Source organism: Anoplopoma fimbria, chromosome 11, assembly GCF_027596085.1.
Source record: "Anoplopoma fimbria isolate UVic2021 breed Golden Eagle Sablefish chromosome 11, Afim_UVic_2022, whole genome shotgun sequence".
NCBI classification, from domain to species: domain Eukaryota; kingdom Metazoa; phylum Chordata; class Actinopteri; order Perciformes; family Anoplopomatidae; genus Anoplopoma; species Anoplopoma fimbria.
This window is the reverse complement of record NC_072459.1, coordinates 12,878,198-12,905,339: the sequence shown is the minus strand read 5'-3', so window position 1 is coordinate 12,905,339 and position 27,142 is coordinate 12,878,198. Positions and strand designations below refer to the sequence as shown.

Sequence of the window (27,142 nt, the reverse complement as noted above, 5' to 3'; positions counted from 1 at the left end):
AGATCACATCTGGCCATCACAAGCAGCTGCAGGCTCTTTTGAGCATCTCTTACACTCTTCTTCTTCCTCCTCCTCCTCCTCCTCATCCTCCTCCTCTCTTCTCCCTCTCTTTCTACAGTTTGCCTCTGTTCTCTTTATTGCACATGCACTGTGAACTTGTGCCCCCCCCCCCCCCCCCCCCGCCCCTCCATACCCATCCACATCAGTCAATCCCTCCTGGTTCCTTATGTGTTCAATGAGGCTCTGGAGGGGGAGGAGAGGGAGGGGATTTCGGGGGAGGGAGGGAGGTGTATCCCCTGCAGGGAGTGCTCCGGCTTCTCATAAATGGCCTGTCTGATACGCCGGGGCCTCGCCACAAGCACTCCTAAAGAGCCCCAATCAGCATGACCAGGCACCTCAATCACCAGCTTCTTAAAGAGGGGAGATAGAACTGACCCAAAACCAAGGTCACCGTGAGGGTAGTGGCCATCAGCGCCAGAGTCCCAATGAGCCTTAAATCCCTCTCTCAGGTCCTCGACCTCCTCAACTCTCTCTGAACCCCCCCCTACTTACATCTGTCTCAGCCTCAGTCATTTCCCTGTCTGGCCCCATGGCTGGATCCATATGTTGGAGGAATTAACTCCTATAGAGGTTGCCATTAATGCTTTACGGACCCCTTCGTCTGTTGTCGTGTCCATTTTCATTAACATTGTGTCACATTTATTCTCCCACCGCAAGCAGCCATTGTAGCTCACTCTCCCTGCTTGCGGTGGAATAGCCATCTACAAAACCATCCTCCTCCTCCTCCTCCTCCTCCTCCTCCTCCTGCTTCCGCCTCACCCAACTAGTTCTTCTTATTTACTACTCTCCCTCCCACTAACACTGAGATGAAAACCCCCTCTCCTCTGTCTGCACTCCCGCCCTTACCCACCTTAATCCATCCTGCTGCTAAACACACTTCCTCTCTCCGTTTATGGCTGAATTAACATTCTAGACCCGTGTTTTGTCCGTGTCTGTCAAATTAATCCTCACTGATTGATCAGCTGATTGACAGATTGGGATGACGTGCACTGCAAGGTGATGATGTCACATGCAGGAGATCCTGTTCAATGAATGTCCAATACTCTGTCAACCTACCTACTGTTAGGCTATTTTAAGAACAGGTCGGCATCAGCCGCCTCCCCCATCTTCTCATCACTCCCTCTGTCCCTTTTCTCACCCTTTTTGCTGACAGTCCAGCAGAATGCACTACCCACATCATTACAGTATTTCATTTATCACTACTGACAGGACCAAACTAGTGTCCACTATATTTTTCTCACCTCTAGTCTGTTTGCTTTTAAAGAAAAAGAGGCAAGACAAGGAAGCGGTGTAAGATTGGGGGGCTTACAGGGACAGAGCCATCGCTCACACAAACAGCTCTCTACCTGTGATTTTTGGAAAAGTGAGGGGGAATAAATGAGAAACCACTGCATTGTGTAACAGAAAAACACAAAGAGGAGAGAGCGAGAGAGGGAGGGAGAGCAGTCGCAATAGAGACGATGAGTCAGGCAGCATCGCCTCATTAGGGATGACCCACCACACAGGCACAGTCATGTGACCGAGGCAGCGCAGACACCCTGTGTGCAGTGGCACAGGGAGATAGAGAAGAGAGTGGGGATCGACTGTACATGCAGAAGCTGTTGCATTGTTAGAGCCGAAGGAACAGGGAGGTGAGTGAGTGAGTGAGTGAGTGAGTGAGTGAGTGAGTGAGTGAGTGAGTGAGTGAGTGAGTGAGTGAGTGAGTGAGTGAGGTGTTGGCAGGTGAATATAAATCACAGCTTCTGGTTTCAGGACCTTTATAGAGAGACGGCACTTAAGGGAGGCCTGGTTTTAGAGTAGGAACATGCAGGGGAATGCTAGGCTAGGCTAACAGTGAGTAGTCTATATTGTGCAGACCCCCCCCCCCCCATGTCGTTTACTGTATCTGCAGCCATGTCCAGACCAACTTTCCTGTCAGTCAGTGTCAGCCTCACTCCAACGCAGATAAGACTTTGCTTTCAGTGGACGTTATCTCTGGCTGCTGCCAGCTTTTGGTCTCAGTGAAGGGTATTCTCTGGGGTGAATGTTTGGGTTGATAAAGGTGCCAGTTTGACACCTGCCTCTTCCACTGTCTGGACAGTGTGTGTGTTTGTGAGAGTGTGTGTGTGTGTGTGTGTGTGTGTGTGTGTGTGTGTGTGTGTGTGTGTGTGTGTGTGTGTGTGTGTGTGTGTGTGTGCATTGTCTGACTGTCTGTGTGTGTCCTCAGGGTGTATGTGTATACGTCTGTGCACGGCTGTTTGTCCTGTATTGTGTTTTTTGACTCCCGTGACTTGAACCCCTTGTAGTCTAAAAGGAAGCGGAAACACAATGGAGCCCCCCCCCTCTCACTCTCTCTCTCTCTCTCTCTAGCAGATTAACTCACTCCTAATTCTCATTTCACAGGAAATAACCTATTTACTCTTTCTTACTTCACTCCTCTCTCCTTGTTTGCACACACAGAACACGCTCACATCCTTCTTCACGCTTTCTTCCCTCCGCCTCTCTGCCTCTCTGAACCGCACACAGGCATGCCTACACACACACACACACACACACACACACACACACACACCTACACACGCACACAGTGAGACACAACTTCACACACTAATGGGCTGATGAATGCACATCAACATACCATCAGGAGACCCACTGCAAACTCGTGCACACACACTAACCCCTTAAAGCCCATTCACTGTCCAGCATGGACGCTCCACTCTGCCCCCTGCTGCCTACACACTGCACCTGCCAGTAACAGGTGCGGGATTCAATTAGAGCAGCATGCTCTCAGCAGTCAGTCCTGTGAGCAGGCCATGACTGTGAACTGGGCAAAGGATCGGGTCCAGCCGAGCTCTCAGATCCCTGTCGCAAAAAAAACAACCCAAAAAAACACAACCAAAGCACAAACAACCACGACGACGCCTCTCTAGAAACAGCTGCCAACCATTGGCAGGGGGTGTTTAGATCATCAAAGTCTTACATTAACCATCACCATGGCGCTGTCACATCAAACATAAAAACACCATGGATCGCAGAAGACAACCAAAATGAAAAGTCTAAATTTAGCCTAAAGCTGTCAGCGCTCACTTTTAATTGCGTTACCAGTCGATCACAAATTGCAGCCAGACACTAATGGGAGATATTTACTGTCATTTTCTGAAAGGTACTGGCGCTTTTAATCATTTTATGCTGCAGCTTCATATTGACAACTAACAGCTGACCTGTGCCTGGGAAAGGGATTATGGAGATAAATAGTCAATTATTACAGCAGTATTTCCCTGTATGTGTGGCAGTAATTGGCGTGCTAGAGTATGATAGCTACGGCCTGGGTTTTAATCCCTGATAAGGTAAGTTTCATTAGCCATCTGGCTAGTTTGCAGGGTAAAGAAGTGGTGTGTCTGCGCTGCCTAGTCACTTCACAGATTTCTAGCCGCACCAGAACAGGAATTAATCTATTAATCTAACTATCTCCCATAATCCCAGATGGCTCTTACTCTGGCTGACCTGCTCTAGCCAGACTAGGATAATGCCTAATCACAAGATTTACCTTCAAGTCTAATGCCTATTGCCTAATACCTCATTCATACCGTGGTCATAATAGCCTTTTGTACTAGAATCTCTGCTGTTACGGTTTGGCTGCTCCGGCTCCCTGCTGCTATAATCGTCCTTCACAGTTAGCAGGAGAGAGAGAGAGAGAGAGAGAGAGGCAGATTGAAGGAGACGCAGAAAAAGCTGGTAAACAGAAAAGCAGCCGGGAATGCTGGGAAACGCAGGTCAGAGTTAATGAAGCCCCCCCTAGGCAGGGGTTTGCAGGGTGTGAAGCGTGGCCACTGTTTCTGTTTGGCCTGTGAGTGTGTGTGAATGTGTGTGTGTGTGTGTGTGTGTGTGTGTGTGTGTGTGTGTGTGTGTGTGTGTGTGTGTGTGTGTGTGTGTGTGTGTGTGTGTGTCATCATGGCCTGTGTGTACGGTACAGCCTGGAGGCCGCTGATGAGCTCCTCTGACAGCGGGGCCCACCCGACGGCTGATTCATTAGAATAAACTGAGGCCTCGCTGATCGGCAGCCAGCAGGGTTTGTATGGGAGAGGAGGGTGAGAGAGGAGCATGGAGGGGGAGGAGGAGGACAGAGACGGTTAGTCTACGCGGCGCCAAAGTGTTGTTGTGATGATGAGCCCAATAGAGAACAGGCTGCTACCAATTTAGGACAGGGCTGGAAGGTTAGGTGTAATAATATTTAAGGGGGGCACTGTGGCTTTTGGTGACATGATAGATTGTAGTCCATTCTTGTCTCTTCCACACACATTTTTGCCAGATAAGACTCAAAACAATATGCCTATTCCCCTTAAGATCCAGATCAAATCCTAAACTATTATTATTGCTTATAAAAATCAAATCAAATAATATTTACAGACTTTTTTTTTATTGAGCAATGATATATAGCTTAAAAGGTTCAAGATTCAGCCATCATCACGAGGCGGGAAAATCTGGCAGGATTTAGGAGGAATTTTGGCCGAGACTATGCGATGAAATTGACTGCGAGTTTTGTGTCGAATGCATTTCTTATTAAGACTCTGTGACAACATAAACACACACACAGTACATAATGCTGACCTCTGACCTTCAGACAGCCGCAGCAGCATCGGGGAATTAAACCCAAGTCAATGAGCTACACCTGAAACTATTAATATTTAAATTACCAGTTAGCTTTACAGTAACCGCAAGCTAGCCAGTCAGGTGCAAAGGTTTTCATTAACAGTGAGTGAGAGTCCAATAACGTTATGCTCACTATGAGGTGTCACAACATGTTTCTAATGTTAACTTATTAACTTCCGTACTCCTCTTCATCCCCTAAGGGTAATGAGGCTGCAGGGAGATTCCTCCATCACATATTGTCCTTGGCAACAAGCTGCATCTCTCCCCATGACAACAGCATCATGTACAACACCTATCCCACCTTTAAGACACACCAGCTAGCAGGGCTGCTTCTAGCTTTTTAGGGGCCTCATGCAATAATTTTTTGACCCAATTCTTTTTACACATACAAATATTTAAACGTACATTAGCTGCTTTGTTAACTCAAAACATATATCTAAATCATAAATAACAAAACAATAAAAGTACAAAAAAAACATTTTTTTAAATAAATGATACAGATATAAACAAAAATAAACAGTAATTTTTTTTTACGTTTGATTTATGTTGAAGGTAATTTCAAAAAGATCTAAACAAATGATGACGAATTTAAGATAGATTTTAAATTAAGGATAGTCCACATTCATTTCAGGATGATTCCAAAAGATGGTGAAAAAGTTAGCTGATAGCCCCGACTATGATGACCTACATATCAGTCTCACTGTATCGTGGCAACAGATAAGTCTGATGCTAGCCTTTATATTAATAGTCTTGCGTGTTTGTTTCTTTGTCCTTTATTCTACCTTGAGGCAGAGTGTCCCTGGCTTTGTTTATGGGTCACCTACATGCAGAGCCGCTGCATTTATTTCTGCATTCTGTTTATTTCTTTATTTACAGTAGCATTGTACTTTTGAGGCAGTGTCCTACTTTTAGTGGTTTTTTTTAGCTTTCTGAATAAATAATACCTCACCCTTTACAGCCTCTATTAGAAATGCTTTGGAGCACAACATCCGTTTTTTAGTTTCTTTGCAGTGAACTCTGTGTTCGGATTGATAAAAATGTCACATTTATTAGAGTTGGCATAAATATTAGTCAAGTACTTCATTGCTCAGCTGTCTGAAAGTGCCAGATTTAACCATTGCTCTCACCATTATTTCATGTTCGTGTTTGCAAAGCAAACACCTCAGGCATCCCTGCTTTCCGTGGGAGCATTTCAGTTGGACAATGGAGCATGACAAGCCTCCTCCCTGTGAGGAGTCTGTATTCAGAGTGTTTGTTTATGCCTGAGCTTGATTAGATTCCTGTTTGGCTGCCGGTCTCAATCCCTGCTGGACCCCCTCAGACAGAACAGGCTGATTCCTAAGTGGCCCAGCACCACAGATCACCAGCCACTAACAACAACAACAGCACGACAGGCAGCGGAAAGAGAGAGAGAGAGCTGGATTTCCCCAAAAAGGCCTGAAGCCGCTCCATCTCTCTATTATGATTCTCCTCCCGCTCCAGACTCCATGCAATATTCAAGACAGTTTGAGCCCCAAACTGATCCATCACTCCAACAGTCACTGTGTGACAGCGTATGCGTGTGTCAGCTTGTGCATGCATGTCGTGTGCTATTCTCGTGTGCATTGGGATGGTATGTGTGTGTGTGTGTGTGTGTGTGTGTGTGTGTGTGTGTGTGTGTGTGTGTGTGTGTGTGTGTGTGTGTGTGTGTGTGTCCTATTTCCCCTGCAATGTCCAATTAGTTCAGAGATACGTTCAATCATGCAGTGACCAGCAGGTGTCTGGTTCTGTCGCAACCCCAAAAGCTAGAGAGCCACATAAATAAGTTGGCAGAGGAGACGTGGGGACTCCTCAGCTGTTATATTCTGTAGTGCCTCCAACTCTCTCGCCCTCTCTCTCACTCTCTCTCTCTGTTGCCGCTACCACTGTGACGTCAGAGTGGCGAGGATGCCAGCAGCTTCCCTCATATATCACCTGACATGCCCAGTGTTCCCAGGGCACTCTCTCTGTCTGTCAGGGACACACAGTGCCTCCGCCAGCCAATTTACACCAGTCCCCAGTGGATGACCTCCACCTGCCTGAAGTAGACATCCTCTATGTGTGTGTGTGTGTGTGTGTGTTCTTGTTTGGTATATGGATTGTGTGTGAGGGTTCCCATTTATTTTTGTGTGTGCATCTGTTACGGTTGTGTCTGAATCTGTGCGCGTGGGTGTGTGAGGCCAACTTTCAGGTGCAGACGAAGGGGAGGAGGCCTTGCCAACCTCACATCTTTACCCCGGGATGCTTTTTTTTTTCCTTCGAGGCATTACTCTTGACTGAGAGCCAAATTTGAGTCCTAATAAAACAAGCTGCACAATTACTGTTTTACCGCCCAGTAGCAAGAGCAGAGAAGCAGAGGCCTTTGAAATAGGAAATGCACAATCAAATAAAAAGTAGGCCAAGATAAATTAGATTAGAGAGTACAACTAAGCCGCGGCTGCAGCCAGAAAAATCTCCCATTCATCATATCCAGGCACTTTCCCACCACAATGCTGATGTTCTACAAATGAGCTTTTATATGTTCCTTCATTTTACATCTGATATTGTACCGCTCCTCACTCCCCCCCTCTCTCTCTCTCCCTTTCTCCTCCAACTCTTTGTCTCCTTTTCACTCCTCAACTTACTTTTATCTACTCACATCTTTGTCTTGTCTCCTACACGTCTCTCTCTCTCTCTCCTGTTCTATATTTCATGATCTTTGGCCTTCTCCCATTTCCTCTCTCCCTCCCCTGCCATCTCCATAATATCTTCCATTTCTACAATGCTTTGTTTTTCATTTTTCTATCTCTTCCTTTTTTTCCCCCCTTCTTCTGCTCCTCGCCGCAACAACACACCTCCTCTCGCCTCCTCTCCCCTGCTCCAGTCTTTGTGTGTCCGGGTACTCTGCTGCGGGTTCAGGCGGCCAGCTCTTTGCAGGAGGCGGAGCACCAGGCGGGAGCGTGGTGTAAGGACCCGCTACAGTCTGGGGACCGTCTGTACGTCATGCCCTGGACCCCCTATCGCACTGACATGCTGTACGAGTACGCCTCCTGGGAGGACTTCAAACAGAACCGAGCCACCACCACCTACAAGTGAGGGCGTCTCCCACTGTCCCGGATGATCAAATAGCATCTGTTGCTGTATTGATTTATTGGCGTTTAGATGTGGAAATGGATGGTGATAGTAAAGTGATCCCACTGTGGCGTCAGCTTGCTCACAGTGTGGCCATCTTGTAGGATTGTGTCATGACAGCCACGCAGAGTAGACGAATTGACTTGTTCTCCTCGGCTCATGTGATTCTCCCTCAACAGGTTGCCCAACAGAGTCGACGGCACAGGGTTCGTGGTGTACGACGGTGCAGTATTTTACAACAAGGAGCGCACGCGAAACATTGTCAAGTATGACCTGCGGACGCGCATCAAGAGCGGCGAGGCCATCATCACGAACGCCAACTACCACGACACCTCGCCCTACCGCTGGGGGGGGAAGTCGGACATCGACCTGGCCGTTGATGAGAACGGCCTCTGGGTGATCTACGCCACCGAGTCAAACAACGGACGGCTGGTGGTTAGCCAGGTGGGAGGGCAGCGCTGCTCGGGAGGGGATGAGATGTGGATTATATCTAAATCTCATCTGACTAGTCAGGCGAAAGGTCATGTGACACACATGAATGACCTACAATAGAGATTACACAGGTGCACTGACAAATGAGATGAAAAGAGTCACATAAAATGATCTGCTAAAGGCTGGGCCTAATTTCAAATCCCGTGATATTCAAATATTATATTATTTGTTTTGTAGTTCCACCGCTCGTTTCTTTCTGGCTTCAAACATTGTACCATTTAATTACTTAAAATGGGACTTCGGCGTGGGTTCTCTTCGGGTTCTCTGGCTTCCTGTCACAGTCCAAAGACATGCAGCTTAGATTAATTGATTACTCTAAATTGCCAGTGAATGTGAGCGTGAATGGTTGTTTGTCTCTATGTGTCAGCCCTGTAATAGTCTGGCGACCTGTCTGGGGTGTAACCTTCTCCCAATGTCAGCTGGGATCGGCTCCAGCCTAATAGTTTAGAATCATACACTATGTATACCATTGTAAACGTTTCACATTACTTTGGCTGCTTTCTTGACTAACTCAAAACACGATCCATCTCTGTGAACTTTAGGAGGTTCATATATTTTAAAACTAGTTGGTTCTTTGTTTCTTTGCAAACAAAAGTTTCCACACAGAATTTGAATTAATGCGTTGTTAGGATAGACAGGTCCCATTTGTAATCACTATCTTTGACGTAACCATGAAATTGTTTTTCTAACTGTATAAGTTAAGCTATCCATCTCATATATCAAACCCTGCATGAGCTATGAGGGTGTAGAATAATAGGGCAACAAAGTAATAAATAAGGAAGTGATCACTTTCATCATCAAGGAATTGTTCTGGTTCTGGGGAGATTTATTATTTTTCCTACTTACTCAGAGTGCAACAAACACATGGAGGTCTATATTGTTCCTCTGCATACAGTTTGTAGGTACCGCATATTGGGAAGAAGCAGCTTTGCATAAAAAGCAAAGAAATATCTCTTCTCCAACGCTAAAGCGGAAGGTTTAATTACTTTTTGAATGTTTTTCCAGGTGCTTATGAATCTAAATATAATTGTACAGAAGTATGTTTTGTGCTGCAAATGGGTTCATGTAAACATGAGCAATAATGGAAATGTTACATCAAATCATTTTCAAACTTCATAAACTTGCACCCATAGAAATAAAAAAGCATCTCAAGAAATCAAATGCATGTAGACTTCCTCTTTTAGTGGGGAAGCCATTTCACTTGGTACTTTTATGACCGCTACAGCTGAGAAACTTAACAAAAAAGTAAAATCTCCCCCAAAACCAAACTGTCTCTTCAAGCTTGCCAGTATGATTGATTATACAATAAGCCTCGGCCGAGTTCAGCCTTTCCTCTCTGCCCATAGGTGAACCCTTACACCCTTCGTTTTGAAGGCACCTGGGAGACCAGCTTTGACAAGAGGATGGCATCCAACGCCTTCATGGCGTGCGGTGTCCTCTACGCAGTGCGGTCCGTCTACCAGGACGATGACAGCGAAGCGGGCGGCGACCTGGTGATGTATGCCTACAACACGAACCACGCCCGTGAGGAGCCTGTCAACATCCCTTTCCCCAACCCCTATCAGTACATCTCCTCTGTGGACTACAACCCTCGAGACAACCAGCTCTATGTCTGGAACAACTATAACGTGCTGCGCTACCCGCTGGAGTTTGGACCACCGGACCCCACCACGGGTAAGAAGTCACCCCACTGAAAACACACAGAATAACAGGATGTAGAGAAGCACAGACGCCTGTGATAGACACCAATAGAGAACTTTATTCGATACCTATCATGTGAATGTCCCACAGGCTAGCTTAATGGCCGTCACAGTGCACATCCCTCATTCAGCAGTTCCCCCCGGTAACGCCGTCCCCGGGACCATGTAGCGCCCACGCTTGGCTCTGTCAGCACTTGTCATTGTTAGCGCTGTCAACGCTGTTAGCAAGGTGAGCTGTTGCGTCTGTATTGCTTGTAGCTGCTGCAGTAGTGGGCCTATCACACGTTGCATTCAATTGCATAATACTTGCTATGATTGGCTGCGAGCAAAAGCACACAAATAGTCATTATTTTCTAGATCTGGGCACAAAAAGGATTAAATACAGGTCCCGTTTGACTCTAGAGGTTTCAATACTACTTGGTTCTGGGTTATTTCGGAGTACCGATACAAAGTATTTATTATGCATTTGCAATGACTGTACTTCTGTTATGATTATTTCATTTTCATAGAACAAGATATTATGAAGAAGAACCTTTACAAGTGTTTGGTTAAAAAAATAAGTGATTTTTGCTCCATCTGGGCTCATGCAGAATGTGTTTGTGACTGTTTGGTAATCTGATATTTGGGTGCCTCGGATATCAAATCATTGTATTTCCATCCCCAGTAATAGTTACAGTAAAGAGCAGCCTCTCAGGTATGACTGCTCCAGCACTTCATATCAACTTCTCTGTGTCATGGATAATAAAAGAGTCCTTCTGAAACGATAAGCGGGGGGATGAAATGAGGACACCTCACTGCATTTTGGCAGTCCATCAATATGAGAGAAGGGGTTTGGATGTATTGTGGGCCCAGATCTGAGCCGCATAAAGGCCTGTATGAAGCTCGAATTAGGCCCAGAAAGAGAGAGAAGAGGCAGAGACACACAGGCAGCAACTTTCAGTGTGCACGCTGCTTCTGCGTTTGATCAGCCGGGATTTTGTAGTTGTGATGTGTTGCTTTTATCTTCGCATTAGGTTTGGTTGTTAGTGATGGTGACTTCTCTGATACATTTGATCAATTATTTACTTCTCCCCGACTTGAGCTGCTGCGTTCTCTGCACCTCCTCCCCCCTGCTCCTCTCATCTCTCTGGAAAAGCAGGCTTTGAGAGGCTCCAAAAAAAAGTATTTGTCACCCCAATTATTGTCAGGCTAACTTTTGAACTCAACTTCTGAGAGGCGTCTTACATTCACATGCATGTGTCCTTCACTCTCTTGATGTTTTTACAGCTTTGCTGTCGGCGTTTGCTGCTCTCTAATAAATCCCTCACATCCTTTTTTATAACTCTCTGTCTCTCACTCACTCTGGGTCTCATTTGTGGCCCCTAACTCGTCTGTTATCTCTCTCAGGCCCTCTAACCACCACCCAAGTGACCACCACTCCTCCAGCCCGGCCCTTCACTTCCAGTGCCAGCCCCACTACCGCCCGTCCTCTGGCCCCCACCTCGCGCCCGATCGGCTCCATCAACAAGCACCCCGATCTTCGCCCGATCACGGCCACCGTGCCCGTCACCCGCCGGCCGCCTCGCCCTCCTCAAGGCCCGGAGAACCAAGTCTGTGAGGCCAAGCTGGTCCGTGGTGTCCGGTGGCCCACCACGCAGCGAGGGGAGACAGTAGACCGCCCGTGTCCCAAAGGCTCCCTAGGTAAGGACGTATGCATGTGTGTATTTTTAAAACTGGTGTGCCATTTTTTCCTCTCCATTAAACAAACATCCATATCATGTTAGAGTGTACCAACACAGTATGTTCTCCATGCATGTGGGGGTTTTGTGTGTGCCATATATATCTCTCAACATGTGCCCAAGTGATCAGCATGTTTGTGCGCTCACAGTTGTTTTTCTTTCCACTGTTGTCCTCTTCTGTCCCTGCGTTGGTCCCACCAGCAGGGACAGAATCACAGTCCCCGATGACTCGCAGATGAAAGCCTGTCCTCTTCACATACGAAAGGCTCATCTCCCGCAGAAACAGAGCTGATTGGAAGTGGCGAATAACGAAATGAAAGGCTAGACAACACAGGCTTCCCCTCCCTTCATGCTAGTTTCTATACCACTAAACATGCAGCAATCAAAAGAAGACACATCTCCCTCCGCCTCCCTCTCCGACGCCTTTTTTCCGCTGCCTCTGTATGTTCTCTCTGTGAATGGCAGTAACATTAAATTAGCAGCTGGCTTAATTGCCGCGTCTTGGCAGAGCTCTCAAAGCCAATCTGATGGAGGAGGGGATAGAGAAAAAGTGGCAGAGAGGAGGGAAAAAGAAAAAAAATCAGTGGGAGAGAGAGAAGAAGGGGATATGAAAACGCAACGCCACATCTGCTCTGATCCCTCTACGACTGGGAGGCGTCGCTGCATTGTCTCTGTCATCTCTGCTCATCCGTTGTGCTTCTATCTCTCTCTCTCTCTCTCTCTCTCTCTCTCTCTCTCTCTCTCTCTGTGGTCTCTCATCTCCTCTTGTCCCTGCCTCGTCTTTGTGCCTTGACGTTGGTTATTTTGTGTTAGGAGCAGCTTATAGACCATTCTCAGGTTTTATCCACACGCGGTGTCCTTTCTCTGAACCCATGTGATAAAGAAAAAAAACACGCTGGAAATGAGAGTTGGTGGAAGGTGCTTCACTTTGGGTGTTTTTTTTTTTTTTTTTTTTAAAGACAGTGAGGTATCATACCTAATGTCTTTGCTGTGTGTGTGTTTGTCTGTGTGTGCACAGTAAATGCTGTGTGGTACGTCTGCATGTATTCCTTTTAAACCTTTCCTTTTAGCGTATGAAAGCCCGTTTCGCCCCTGCCGTCTTCTTCCTCCCCCTTCCTCTGCCCCCTTTACTTCCACTGCTCTACACTCCATTATTGAACCATTTCCACTTGTGACCCATTTCTACTCTACCTCCTTCCTCCTTCTTCCCTCTCATCTTCAAACACTTTTGACTATTACATTTTTAAAATTCATTTCATTCCATTTTTCTTGGGTAGAGAGAGAAACTTTTTTTTGTGCTCATTCCTCTCCTCCACACTTTCCTCTTTAATTGCAGACACCTAACGCTTATTATCTCTCCATTACTTCCCCACTCCTCTGTTTCCTCCCCCCTTTGGCTCATCTCCAGGCATCGCTTCGTTCCAGTGCATGGTGGAGCAGGTCATGTGGAACCCACGGGGTCCTGACCTGAGTAACTGCACCTCCCCGTGGGTCAACCAGGTGGCCCAGAAGGTGAGACCTGGAGCCGTACCCCCTTTGCCACAGGGTCGGTCCCCTTCCTCCGCTCCACCGCCCCCGACCGTCCTCCCTGTCCACCTCCACACACACATTAACATATCTCCAAAGGCGGGCCTGATTAAAACACTGACTCATTTCAACTGGCCCTTCATTACAAGGCATTTGCTCTTGATACTTAATTAACTCTTTTTTTTTTTCCTGTAATATACTTTAATCACAGCTAGGTTGAATTATTTTTTAAAAAATCAGGCGTATGGCCTCGCAGCTTGCAAAGTACTCTGCCACTTCAATTTCTCCACCATAGTCTCATATAATGCATTCTACCTGAGCGCAGTAGCTAAACAATCATGGTCTCTAGATGATGCACAATGATTTTACCTCAGCTCACGGATATTATTCATGCACTGCAGTGATCTGCTCAATCACAATTTGGGCAATAATCAGATTTCAGTCTATATAAATGTAAAATTAAAAGAGAGCTATTTAACACAGCTACATTTCTGCAGGAGAAGAACCCAGATTATTTAGCCATGCCTACCCCTTGATCGGCTCACTTAAAGGTTTTTTAAGTATGTCCTTGTGCCTGGAAGGAAAAAGCAGCATCACGGTGAATAGTCACGTCGTTGGAAGAATCCATTATACCTACTCCTTTCGGCAAAAATCAATTGCAATTTGCAAAGTGGTTGGTAAAGGTGTGATTTGCAAGCGAAACAGCAAAATGGAGCATAACAAGTTCACGCTGTGTTCTACTAGGTCCATCTTTGTTTACAATGATGTTAAAGCTACTGATGAAAGAGACGAGACTACCTCAAAACATGTGGTTTCTTGTCATTTTAGTACGCATGTAAATATTTAACAGTTAGTTTGACTATGACTTAGCCAATTAAACAGATCGTCTGTATTATCTTTATACTTTCACTGTATCTTAACATGTATGCATTTGCGTGTGGTCGCGTGCAGATAAAGAGCGGCGAGAACGCGGCCAACATAGCCGGAGAGCTGGTGAACCACACACGGGGTCGGATCCAGGCTGGAGATGTCAGCTCGTCCGTGCGACTGATTGAGCAACTGCTGGACATCCTGGATGCCCAGCTCCAGGCCCTGAGGCCCGCCAACAAGGAGTCAGCTGCACGAAACTACAACAAGGTAGAGCAAAGTGTAAACGCACGCATAAGCACACACGCGCCCCTGCATTTAATTCAAGCGTTAAAAAAAAGGGTGCTGAGGTTAATGCGAATTTACCCCCCTAGTGCACATGCAAGGACGAGTGAGTTTTTTAATTTACGGATTTTTTTGTTTTTTTTGTTTAGCTGTTTAATTCCATGCTTTGTTTTTCTCCCTTCCAGCTCCAGAAGCGAGAGCGGACCTGTCGGGCCTACATCCAGGTAGCGTTTCTCTTTTATCTGCCTGCTTTACATGCCCGTGGAGTAGGACTGCTCTGCGACTTAGAATAACTGGGGGAAGATAAATCCTTGAGTAGACTCGGTTTGAGGATGAGATTCCTTTGGCTCAGTGCTCTGTATTTTGATTTATATTGCCTTTGGAATCATCACTTATAGAATATCTGTTTTTTTATGTTTTTTTTCAAATAGCAGTGAGAGTAAGGTCTGGTATAACTCCTGGCAGACGTTATTGCAGTATTTCCCAGAGCAGACAAAGCTGATTTGTAGATTTTCCAATTGCTCATGTTGTAAAAATATTTGAAATATGGGCTCAGCTAATGTGAAGGTCATCTGTGACATAATCTTAGCTTTGTTGGACTATGATTGAGCCTAAGTGTAGAATATTGGCCCTTTTTTTCCCCCTCATTGCATTGCACAATAAGGTACAATATCTGTGGCTCTGGGAAAATGTAATTTGTCGATAGTGCTGTATGAAAGGCAACAGTTTGGGTTACTACACCCTTCTGTTCTTTTCCAATATTTGTGCAATATCTCGGGTTCTGAAAAAGCTGTAATCTAATATCATGAAAAGGCCTTGTGTATGCCTCTCTGTAATGACGAAATGCGGTGCTCTGCGGCACAGAGTCTTTTGTGTATCTTGACCTGTCTGCAGCGTACCGCAATATGACACCACGTCTTCTCATCTCTGTTGGTGCAAGATGAATTTAAGAGCTGCTGTGCAGTTTGTAACGGACCAGTGTTTTTGTCACTTGCTGCAAGTTAGCTCCGAAATGTTCAGAGGAGGATGAACCAAAAAACACCCTCCATCTTTTTTTCTTTTCTAGCCGACAGCGTGCATTCTGATGCCCAAATTCATTTTGTTAACAGCGACGCTCTTTATTCCACGCAGCAGTCAATCCTTCATTTTGAGAGGCCTGAGCAAGATAATTACATGATTCATCAAGCAGGCTACTCCAATAAATTGGATAGCTGATACAACCATCAAAATTGCCATTAAATGAATTGTAAGTGTGAAATAGAAAGGTAATATGTCAGACATAGCACAGTAATAAATGTAGTGCAGGCAAGTGGGAAGTTTCTAGGAAATTACAGTGGAGTCGTAGGAACTTTGTACTTTAAAGTGGTAGAGTATTGTGATTTCACTTAACAATATGGTACAAAAAAAATGTGATTACCAAGGACATATGATAATCAAATCAAGAACTAACTGAACTAAATATCTATAAACACTTCCTGAAAACTGAGAACAGACTGTCTCTAGAGTGTCTAATGATTGGCTACTACTGTACATATCTGTGATTCTGCATACCAACACATTTTTTAATTAGTTTTTCACTTTCCAAATTGTGTGCCGAATGGCCTAATAACAATAGCTTACTACTATTAGTAACAAATGATTTATTGTCCCCTCATGTGCAGTTGAAGATGATAGCAAACAGTTAGGAGTGCATCTTTACTTCATGATTACCTTACAATTACAAAAGTCCTAGTGGACTGAGAAATGAGTGGGAAGATTGGGATGAGCTTTTAGTTCTCGAATCACACAAGGATGAAAATGGAAAAAAACTATTATTCAGAGCATTTAAATGTATTTAAATGTTCACATCAAATCTGCAACTAAGTACGAGTTGGATCTTGATTTGTTTGTTACTCATTCCTCGTCGACTACTATCGTGTTTTGTGTACCTTGTAGTAAATTGTTCTCGGTAATAGTAAATAACGCTACGTCTCTTGCATGTGCCAGGCGGTGGTGCAGACGGTCGACAACCTGCTGCGTCCCGAGGCCCTGGAATCGTGGCAGGACATGAACAGCACGGAGCAGGCCCACACGGCCACCATGCTGCTGGACGTGCTGGAAAAGGGAGCTTTCCTGCTGGCCAATAACATGTATGGGAATCGGTTTACTGACCGAGCGCCAAGCATCGGTAAGAAAAACAGCACTGATGGATGTGTTGATTACAGTGATAGGTGGGGCTTTGAATCTCAATTTCTCTTGGGTGTTTTTTTTTTTACATTATCCGACGGTGCAGAAGTCTTCGTTTTTTAACTTGTGTGTGCTGTTTTTCCACCATTAGATCTGGAGGTGCATGTCCTAAACACAGAGATGGACCTGCAGGACTTGTCCTTCCCGCAGAATTATGCCAGCGACAGCACCATCCAGCTCTCAGCTTCCACTATCAAGCAGTACAGTCGCAACGGTCAGCAGCCCTCACCCCACCCTATCCTCACCCAACCCCACCCCATCCTGTCCTGTGCAGCCCACTTTTTTTATGTTTTCCATTTCATGCAAGCGTAAAACAATCTGCATGCGGTTGACTAAATTATTGGTTCATAATAATAGGCTAATCAGATTAACAAAAGTGCTGAGACAATTTCTTTTCTTGATGGTTTCTTAACAGCAGTCTTAATAGAATAGCTGGGGAGGCGTGTAGATTACAATCGGCCCCCAGTCTGACAGAGCAATCTCAGCACTCCCTCTCTCCTCTCTCCCCCATTCCATCCCCCCTCGCTCCGTCTCTTCCTCATCTTATCCCCCTCTCTCATCTCTCTCATGTTTCTAAACCCCCCCCCCCCACCACCACCACCACCACCACCACTCTCTCCATCTCTCCCCATCCTCCCTCCGTGGCCCCTCATCCCATAACCCCCTTTTCTGTTTTCTGCCTCCGCTCGGCTCCGCGGCGGGAACGAGATTAGAATGATTGAAACAAACGCGCATGAAATATTCATATGGAATAATAAGAGATCTGTGAATGCTTGAGGGATGAATGTTCCATTGCCCTCCACATTAAATCTCGCTCTCTTCCACCAGTCAAAATGAAACGGTCCTTACCATCATTCTAACCTTCACTAACTCCCTCTCTCTGTCTCCCTCTCGCTCGCCCTGTCACTCCCCGCTCTCTATCTCTGTCACTCTCGCCGCCATTACCATATTATGCCCCCATTTCTGTGTTTTCCCTCTTTCTCATCTTCCTCCTCCTCTCATCTATCTGTCCGCATCTCCCTTTCAAATAACGTCGGCCTTTTTTTCTCTGCTTCCTTTTCCCTTCACTCTCTTTCTCTTCACCTTTCCGTGTTTCTCTCCGCCTCCATGTGCAGGACAAGTCAAGGTGGTGTTCATTCTGTATAAAAACTTGGGATCCTTCCTGTCCACCGAGAACGCCACAGTCAAGATGGAAGTCGACGGGCCAAGCCACGACAAGAAGCGCCTGGCGGTCAACTCCCACGTCATCGCTGCCTCCATCAACAAAGAGTCCAGCAGGGTGTTTCTCATCGAGCCGGTGGTCTTCACCCTCAAACACCTACAGGTGGCTCAATTGAGCGGTTATCATACTTCATTTTTGTTCAAAAAGATTCAAATTTATCATTTTTCCATCATCCCTTGCTTTTTTTTTTGCAGATGGAGAATTACAACACTCCGAATTGCTCCTTCTGGAACTACTCGGAGCGCTCCATGACGGGCCAGTGGTCGTCGCAGGGCTGCAAGCTGCTGGACACCAACAGCACGCACACCACCTGCTCCTGCAGCCACCTCACCAACTTCGCCGTGCTCATGGCTCACCGCGAGCCCGATGTGAGTAAACAAAGGGCGTGGCAGACGCGCGGTTAAAAAAAATTGAAGCAGGGTAATTTATGCGGACGTTCGTTGGTGCGAGCATTTGGCGCTCGCTGGCATCTCAGTCACACACCCTCACTCACACACACACACACACACACACACACACACACACACCCGCACATTAACGTACCCTCTCAAGGCTGACAAGCTCTTTGTTTTGAATTTTCCTATTTTCCTTCTTTCACTCAGACATTCAGGGAGGCGCAAGCTTACAAATTCATGTCCCGCTACTTCTAGCTGACATTCACATGAATTTGAATGTCATGTATTTTATTTTATTTTTTTTGGACGCCTTGTCTCTTGTCTCTACACTTTAGCTCCTTGCATATATTTACAAATATTAAATAAAGCAATTTTGCTCTTTCTCCCCCCCCCCCCACCCTATCCCCCTATTGTTTCTCCCTTCTGCTATTCTCCCATCTATCTCTGTACTCCCCATCTCCCATCCCCCTGACTTGTCCTATATTCTTCCCGCTCTATTTGTCCGATTCTGCTGTGTCTCCATGTCTCTCCGCCCTCTGTTTTTATCCCATTCCCCTCCACTCTCTCAACCCCCTCCATCTCTGTTTACGCGACACCACCGGGACCTCAGTACCAGGAGCGAATGCATGAACTGATCCTGTTTGTGATCACCTGGGTGGGGATCGTCATCTCCCTAGTGTGTCTAGCCATCTGCATCTCCACCTTCTGCTTCCTGCGGGGCCTGCAGACCGACCGCAACACCATCCACAAGAACCTCTGCATCAACCTCTTCATCGCCGAGCTGCTCTTCCTCATCGGCATCGACAAGACCGAATACCACGTGAGTTTCTAGCCAAGAGTTAACTGTCGAGGATATTGAAAAAGGTTGTTTTGCTTGTTTTCTTGGAAAGGAAACAAGCGAAAAAAAGAATTGCACTACAGTACAAACCCTCCTTTAAAACTCTCCATAACCAGGTCAGTCTTTGTATTGTGCATAACACAAGTTTTTCTTTAATATATTACTAGTGACCATGAAAATGAAATTGAGACAGTGTCTCATTACCTTACTCTATAAAAAAATTGAGTAAGGAAATATCACTCAATAATGTACAAAGAGCCAACCACCCAGGGGGCAGCTTTTCATTTTTCAAAACTACATCCTTGATCTCAACTGTTTCTCCTCTTTAATTCTAATATTTCCAATCCTCCTCCTCATCCTCTTCCCTCTCTCCCCTCCTGCCGTCTTCAGATTGCCTGTCCCATCTTTGCCGGCCTTCTGCATTTCTTCTTCTTGGCTGCCTTCTCCTGGATGTGTCTGGAGGGTGTGCAACTCTATCTCATGCTGGTGGAGGTCTTTGAGAGCGAGTACTCCCGCAAAAAGTACTACTATCTGTGCGGCTACTGCTTCCCCGCGCTGGTGGTGGGCATCTCGGCGGCCATAGACTACAGGAGCTATGGGACCAAGAAAGCGTACGTGTGAAGACGGGTCTTTTGCACCTGCAGATTGAGAAGTGGGATTATGCTATTCCCCACAGCTGGGGATGTAATATGCAGTGCCGTGTGAGCGGCTCTTGCACCTCCCTGCGGACTGGCTTTTCTGAACACACTTTGCCAAAGCCTGATGATTAGCCTTCATAAGATAATCCGCTGAGACAGGGAAATAGTGTGTGCATGCCTGCCTCTGTGTGTGTGTGTGTGTGATTCTGAGTGTGTGTTGGTGAGCTTAGTTGTGTGTAACACTCTCTCTCCTCCTTTGTGCCACTCCAGATGCTGGCTGCGAGTGGATAACTACTTCATCTGGAGCTTCATTGGACCCGTTTCGTTTGTTATTATGGTATTAGCTTTACTGTCAGACAGTATTATTCCCCCTCTCTATTATGATATCACCCAGTTAAACCAAAAGTGTTTCACCATGCTTGTTTTATGAGGTTATTAACTGGGGCAAAGCCAGTACTTTTTGGTGCAGACTGTAAAGTTCGCTGCACATTTTTTTGATTCTTCCATCTCTTCCGTCCTTAGCTCAACCTCATTTTCCTCATGATCACTTTACACAAGATGATCCGCAACTCTTCGGCGCTCAAACCGGACTCCAGCCGCCTGGACAACATCAAGTGAGTTCTAGTTAACCAATCACTTATGATAAATAAACCACACTGTCAGAAGGATTCCAGATTGACTCAGTAACTCTGTGCATCAAGTCACTATTTGTCAAAATGTCCACTTCACTTCCATCAGGTCGTGGGCTCTGGGAGCCATTGCTCTGCTGTTCCTGCTGGGAATGACGTGGGCTTTTGGCCTCCTCTTTATCAATGAGAACACGGTGATCATGGCCTACCTCTTCACCACCTTCAACGCCTTCCAGGGCATGTTCATCTTCATCTTCCACTGTGCACTGCAGAAGAAGGTAACGATACGAGACTAGTCTTTAAAGACTTGCTATATATATAGTTTTAAATAAGAAGATGAATTACTGGGGAGATGGATGGATGTGCATGTCTGATTAATATTCAGCATACATGTTCAGAGTTATTGCATTTTGCTGTTGCCGTGTGTTAAAAGCCTCTACTGCTCCACATTGGGGTTCCTTCTATTAAAAACGTAAGTGTTTATGTTTATGAGTGGCTTTAAAACCCGCCCGCTGTTCCGGCGGTGTTATTTTTTCACAGGTCCATAAGGAGTACAGTAAGTGTCTGCGTCACTCCTACTGCTGCAGTCGCACCTCCACCACCAGCTCCCACGGCTCCCTGAAGAACTCGGGCCTGCGTGCCAACAACCGCTACTACAGCGGCAGCCAAGCTCGCCACGCCGCGGCCCACCGACAGGTGCGGACGAGACGGACACACACATACATGAACGATGGCACACACTAAGCAGTACACACATGACGCAGGTCTCATTTTTCTTTACACATAAACCAAGGAGACTGTTGAGTTTGAAAATTGCATTTTTCTTTGAACAAATGAAGTAAATCGGCCTGAGCGGCACGATGATTTCAGTGGAAATCAGCTTTGCAGACTCTCTTGATGCAATCTGACTTTTTTTTAGAACACTGTCAAAAAGGGTGTTAAAACAAAGATTAAATAAATCGCTTTGGAAACAAGGGACATTTACTTGCCCTGCTGGTATATTTTCCCCTTGTTTTTAAAGGTTTGTTATGTAAGATTTTAGAGTGCAAGATGAGTGCACCTGATCAACACAAATGACTCACAGATTACTTTGCCAAGCACTCGAATTTACTTACTTAACTTACTTTTCATCAAACAGTGAAGTTGATTTCATTTCCCAATGACAAAAAGATGTGAAGCAAATGAAACACCGGTGTTACAATACATGTTATTCTCACTGGCAGAACAGACTTTATGTATGTTACATCATAATATATATGTGATTATTAGACGTTTCAGTTGCAAAGTTTTTACTTTTATGTTTCCATCCATTACTGGCAGCGATGTGCATCACACAGTACGTGACTCATTAATAAAGATATCTATTGAAGAACATGTACTATATATAGACACAGGCACCATACAAGACATCTAACAATACTGTGCATGCTGCCAAATGCGCTATGACAAACACACACATACTGTACAGACACACACATCGACAGTTAGTCCTCACAATCAACAAACAAGCTTCCGCAAACTGTAATGAGACGCTTCCAAAGAACAATTGTATCAGCTTCTGCAATCATGTATTACACATCTCCAGTTTATGAGCCTCCCTTCATGATGACATGACATGGCTGTGTGCCTCTTTACCCCAACGCCTCAATCTCTTTGTCTGCCGATGTTTGCCTATTGTTCTTTGCGGATTAGAAGCGAGCCCCCCAGTTTTTGATTACAGCAACCCCGCCGAGTTACAAAGTCGACCCGTCGCGTTTCTATATTTAACTTGTTGTCTGTTTGCTGCCACTCACTGAGCTCTGCTCCTTCTTCCAGAGTCGGATCCGCAGGATGTGGAACGACACGGTTCGAAAGCAGACGGAATCTTCTTTCATGGCGGGAGACATCAATAGCACCCCGACACTCAACCGCGGTGAGGCCTCCCTCTATCACTGCTCTGCTTCCCTTGCTGTTGAGTTATAAACGCTTAAGTGCACACAAAAACACACGAGAGTCCAAGCACACTCATATAGACTTATTGGACTAAGACAAATAAAGCATGAGTGGGCACAGCCGAGGCATAGCACTGTTATTTGGTGTTAAATGTGAACATGTGCCAGTATACAGGACGATGAAATATGTGTTTGCATGCCTGGAGTATTAAGGTTAACTAACGATTCAGATCGCCTTACAGCCAGAAGGGCAGCCGGCAAATTGCAGTTAGCAGCAGTAATGGCTCGAATTGAACAACATATGGTTGAAGGCTGGTCGGTGGGTTTTCAGTTTGTGGCTGCCGCTGGTCAGTAAAAGCACTTATGTACTTTGGAGCTCAAACACTCTGTTATGTGAATATGTGAGTGGGTGGGTCATAATAAACTCCTGTTTTTTTAATTTGGTAGACTTAATTCAATTTTTTTGTATTTAAATTAATAATTAATACTAATTTATCTTAAATAAAGAGGTCACATCATAGATCACATCCATCACAGGGAATAATTCTGCTTCAACCATAATAACCAGAAATTGTTTGCAGCCAGTTACAATGAAATAGTCTTACCTTCATTTGTTGATTGTGTTATGTGATTATTTTTGTTTTTCAATTAAATAAAAAAAGTAATTTGAACAAGGATCGAGACAAATCAATATCACAATATATTGTGGGCCACCTTTACTAATAGTTTAGCAACATTTCTCTCCATCACTAATGATTCAGCCTGTGGCGGTCGTGGAGGTTAGCAAAAGGCTAAGCTCAACTATTAGCAACATTTTCTCTCCATCTTTGAAAAGCTTTGCCGTTATTGTATATTGTATCACAGTTTATCATCTCAATGCATGAGATATCGATTCTGGCACCCAACGACGCAGCAAGATGACATATTGGATGAGTAACTTTAGCCCGCTATTTGAGGTGATTTATCGCCAGTCTTTCCTTTGTTTTGTCTCCAGCTAAGACCGTGATGTCATCGTGACGTCGGCTGTAAAAGGGTCTACAGAGTTCCATGTGTTGCGATTCATCATCAAAAAAATATATTGTTATAGCTGCTAGTTAACCCAAGATTGCCAGCCCTAGTTTGAACCCCTTCCTCCCAGCCTTTTTATAGTGTCAAGGGATCAATTGCATCCATTTCCTCCATGCCTGAGTGCGGTGACGCATGCCCTCCCCGACTGAACTCTGCACAGCACATGAATAGCGCACTGGCAATTATTTAGGATGTGAAAAATGTGTGTGGAGTCACTGATTGTCTCAGCCTCGGCAACTGGCGGCGTCACCCATGCAGCCGTCAGTAAAGCGTGGGCGATCAAGGTTGCTCAGGTTCCTCCATCGGGGGAGGTGGGGGGGTGTTGATGATGACAACGGAGGCGGTTGCTAAATCAGCCGTCACTCTCTATGCTAATTTCATCCATTTTGTTTTTAATGAACTGATTAGCGTGTGAATGAACAGGGGGTAATTATTCTAATTGAAGAGAGTGACAGGAGCAAGGCAGGGGGTGAGGAAGAGGGCTTTACGAGGGAGCTGCATGGATGAGGGGTGTATGTATCTATGTATATATATATATACACGTGTGTGTCTATGTGTGTGTGTGCGTGTGTCAGGGCGGGTCAGTTTCCGCGGCTTTTTCGTCACGACAGAGCAATCACCAAGGCTGTTTAGACACACAATGTGGATCCTTCCATGTTGTGCTGTCAAACACAAACAACTGTGCTGTGAAGCCTTTATTTTCTGTGCTTCTGAGAAAAGTTTGTCAGTTGGCAGAAAGTGAAAGACGAAGGGGAGCACAGGAGGGAGGGAGGGAAGGAAGGAGAAGAAAAGACAGAGACAGATAGAGAGAGAGAGAGAGACAGATAGAGAGAGAGAGAGAGAGAGAGAGAGAGAGAGAGAGAGAGAGAGAGAGAGAGAGAGAGAGAGGCGCTATCATGGAGGAGTAATTAAAGAGGCCAAATCTGGAGAAGAGACGCTGCGTTGTTATAACCGGCATCTTGGATTCTTTATGAAACACAATTTCTCCCTGAGAATAGTAATGTGTCCAGAAGACAAGTGCAGAACACACACACACACACACACACACACACACACACACACACACACACACACACACACACACACACACACACACACACACACACACACACACACACACACACACACACACACACACACACACACACACACACACACACACACACACACACACACACAGCACAGCCTCCCATGATTCCCCGTGCCCTACTTTCTCTCCCCACTTAAAGCTAGCTCCTTTAATTTTCTACAGGATATTCCTATGAGGTACATGCAGGCAGCTAATCCCAACTAATTTGGAGTTGTTTGTTAAATAATTCTGGCGCGAGGAACTGAGGAAATGTGGTGGAGTCAACACACAGCAGAAGGAGCCAGAGAATAGAGGGAGAGGGGGTTTGTGTGGTCGCGCCAGAAAGATGGACAGCTGAAGTGCAAGGGGAGGGAAAATGACAAATAAATAGCCGTGTGAGAGTGCATATTTTATATATTTTTTTTAGAATTCCCTGCTCCCTCGCTGTGTGATGAACGGTAGGCGTGAGACCTGAAGGTTGCACTTCGCCTAGGACTACTCTCCGTCATGCTGTCCTATTTTTAATTTCATGGCATTTCTGTTTGAGTTGCCTGAGGCTGGAGCCATACACGGGCATTATACAACATTCTGTGTGCCATTTCTTTGAATTATATTTGTCTGGTAGTGGCATTCACATTGCACTGGGAAATTAACTGTGTTTCAATGGCTGCACCCCTAGACTACATAATGGCATGCATTACTGTTCTACCCCATCTGACTACATTGTCAGGAGCCACAAGGAAAAAAAATATAATAATAATGGCAATGCTCCAAACGGCACCTTTCCCCTGCAATTGTATTTTTACTCAAAGGTTACAATCAGCAGCCATAAACATCGAGGGGAACACTGTGAAATGCATTACTCCATAAAGCACCGGCGTAACAAAAAATAACCCCATCTGAATAAACAGTAAATATTTTTATGATTCCAGATGTTATTACCTGGTCTGGAAACGTGAATTTCAGAGCGTTACACCTTTTGTGTGTTGTGTTTCTGTTCGTGATTGCTCTGCTTGCATTTGACACAAAAATACGAGCCTATTTATGATTCTGTTCATTTCTTGTTTGTGTCTTGCAGCAACCATGGGCAACCACCTTTTGACAAACCCGGTGTTACAGACTCGCACTGGTACCTCTCCTTACAACACCCTGCTGGCTGAGAGCTTCACACCACCCTCACCTGGTGTCTTCAACTCTACAGGTTAGCTAAAAAAAACACTCCAGTCTGTGTGTGCAGTCTTGTCAGTACGTGTGTATGCAGGAGGCACACAGCAAGCTGTGCTTATGTCAGTTACACTGTCAGTTTGACATGTTTTACACAAACTCATCACTGTATTTGAGTGCTTGTACGTGTGTGTAATGTGTGGCGGAATCTTTGCCTGGATAGGTAGTGAACTATCAGATGTCTCAATTACACATGGATAAATACAAAATATAGTTAAAATATAATATTAGTTAGCCAGACAAACAACAATGAGGGCATCACTTGGTTTCACCAGTAGAAAAACAGCTTATTCACTCCTACAAATTGTGGAAAAAGCGCAGCACCCTTGCTCTGGCGACAGCCCACCAGGATAAAGAAAAAAAGAGAGTAATATTAGTGTCGGCGCACCGGTAGAAAACAACTTAATCGATCTTACAGAATGCGCAATAGCACACACACAGGTCTGGTGTAGAGAGAAATGAGATGAATGGTGTCAGCGCACCAGTAGCCCAACATCATATGCCATACACAAAGCAAATGAAAGGTTCAACAAGTACCACAATACATAAATAATTAAGGGCTGTAATGAATGTATGAATGTTTTGGGGTTGTTTTTTTTTGAAGCTGCTACTTTGGTTTTCGAATGAGGCTTCGAATGGTTGTCGTCATATTTTCTAATCACCTTCAACAAATAGGAAAAATATGATTTTTTTTTTTTTTTTTATTAGCGTTGTTGTATAAATCAAATTGTAGGTGCTGTTAGAAAGAGACAGAACATGAAGCTTCGAACTATTCAGTACAGCCCCTTTTTTTAAAAGAGGCACTTACTTTATTTGTAGACAAAGTCCATGCGTCTATCCCTCTGCACAGATTGTCAATGGTTTTGTTGTATAAATCCTCCTAATGTAGGGGCAATCCTGGGTTTCATACGAGTTTTGCATATGTATACAAACTCTTCAATTTGTTATCATCACGTTTAGCAGTCATCTCTGCGATTTGTTTTGCTTTTTACCACAGCCAAGGATATAGAGCTCCTGCTTTCATTAGCACAGTGACGCTGTCAGGCAATGTTGAAAAACTTTTTATTTTATTTAGAAACATCCACGCTGACTGAAGCCGATAAAGCTATCCACGCAGGCCGCCAGGGGCTCCGGCGAGAGGGCGTGTTCACGTTACATGACGCAGAGTCGACCTGTTGAAGAGTACCAACCACGCATGCGCAAATCTACGTAGACGTTAGACTTGTGACACTTTGAACTTCCTGTTTCAGGAACGGTATTTTGAGGAGCAAGTGACAAAAGTAGCAAACTATATTCTTACTAGTTTCACTGGAGTATGTGTAATCCTGAGACAAATCATGAAAATGTAAAAATTAAACAAATAAATACAATTCATAAAAATGATGAATTATGAATATAAATACATTATCAATAAATACAACTAGCCAATCATGTAATCTCAGCATTTCTTTTTGGTTTATATTTTATAGCTTTTAGCTGCGTGCGTGCATATGTG

General features: G+C 45.1%; 1 protein-coding gene across 1 annotated transcript in view; it reads left to right on the top strand.

Annotated features, from left to right (window-relative positions):
- adgrl1a (adhesion G protein-coupled receptor L1a) overlaps nucleotides 1-27,142 on the top strand; it is a 51,634-nt gene that overhangs the window by 22,104 nt on the left and 2,388 nt on the right. Inside the window, exons 5-23 of the mRNA XM_054607973.1 lie at nucleotides 7,571-7,778; nucleotides 7,998-8,262; nucleotides 9,657-9,984; nucleotides 11,397-11,690; nucleotides 13,137-13,240; nucleotides 14,207-14,392; nucleotides 14,593-14,631; nucleotides 16,394-16,574; nucleotides 16,725-16,847; nucleotides 17,749-17,957; nucleotides 18,050-18,223; nucleotides 18,861-19,070; nucleotides 19,479-19,699; nucleotides 19,997-20,063; nucleotides 20,249-20,340; nucleotides 20,465-20,633; nucleotides 20,896-21,051; nucleotides 22,171-22,267; nucleotides 25,502-25,624. Coding sequence (XP_054463948.1) covers nucleotides 7,571-7,778; nucleotides 7,998-8,262; nucleotides 9,657-9,984; nucleotides 11,397-11,690; nucleotides 13,137-13,240; nucleotides 14,207-14,392; nucleotides 14,593-14,631; nucleotides 16,394-16,574; nucleotides 16,725-16,847; nucleotides 17,749-17,957; nucleotides 18,050-18,223; nucleotides 18,861-19,070; nucleotides 19,479-19,699; nucleotides 19,997-20,063; nucleotides 20,249-20,340; nucleotides 20,465-20,633; nucleotides 20,896-21,051; nucleotides 22,171-22,267; nucleotides 25,502-25,624 — 3,246 coding nt within the window. The remainder of the gene's footprint in view (nucleotides 1-7,570; nucleotides 7,779-7,997; nucleotides 8,263-9,656; nucleotides 9,985-11,396; nucleotides 11,691-13,136; nucleotides 13,241-14,206; nucleotides 14,393-14,592; nucleotides 14,632-16,393; nucleotides 16,575-16,724; nucleotides 16,848-17,748; nucleotides 17,958-18,049; nucleotides 18,224-18,860; nucleotides 19,071-19,478; nucleotides 19,700-19,996; nucleotides 20,064-20,248; nucleotides 20,341-20,464; nucleotides 20,634-20,895; nucleotides 21,052-22,170; nucleotides 22,268-25,501; nucleotides 25,625-27,142) is intronic.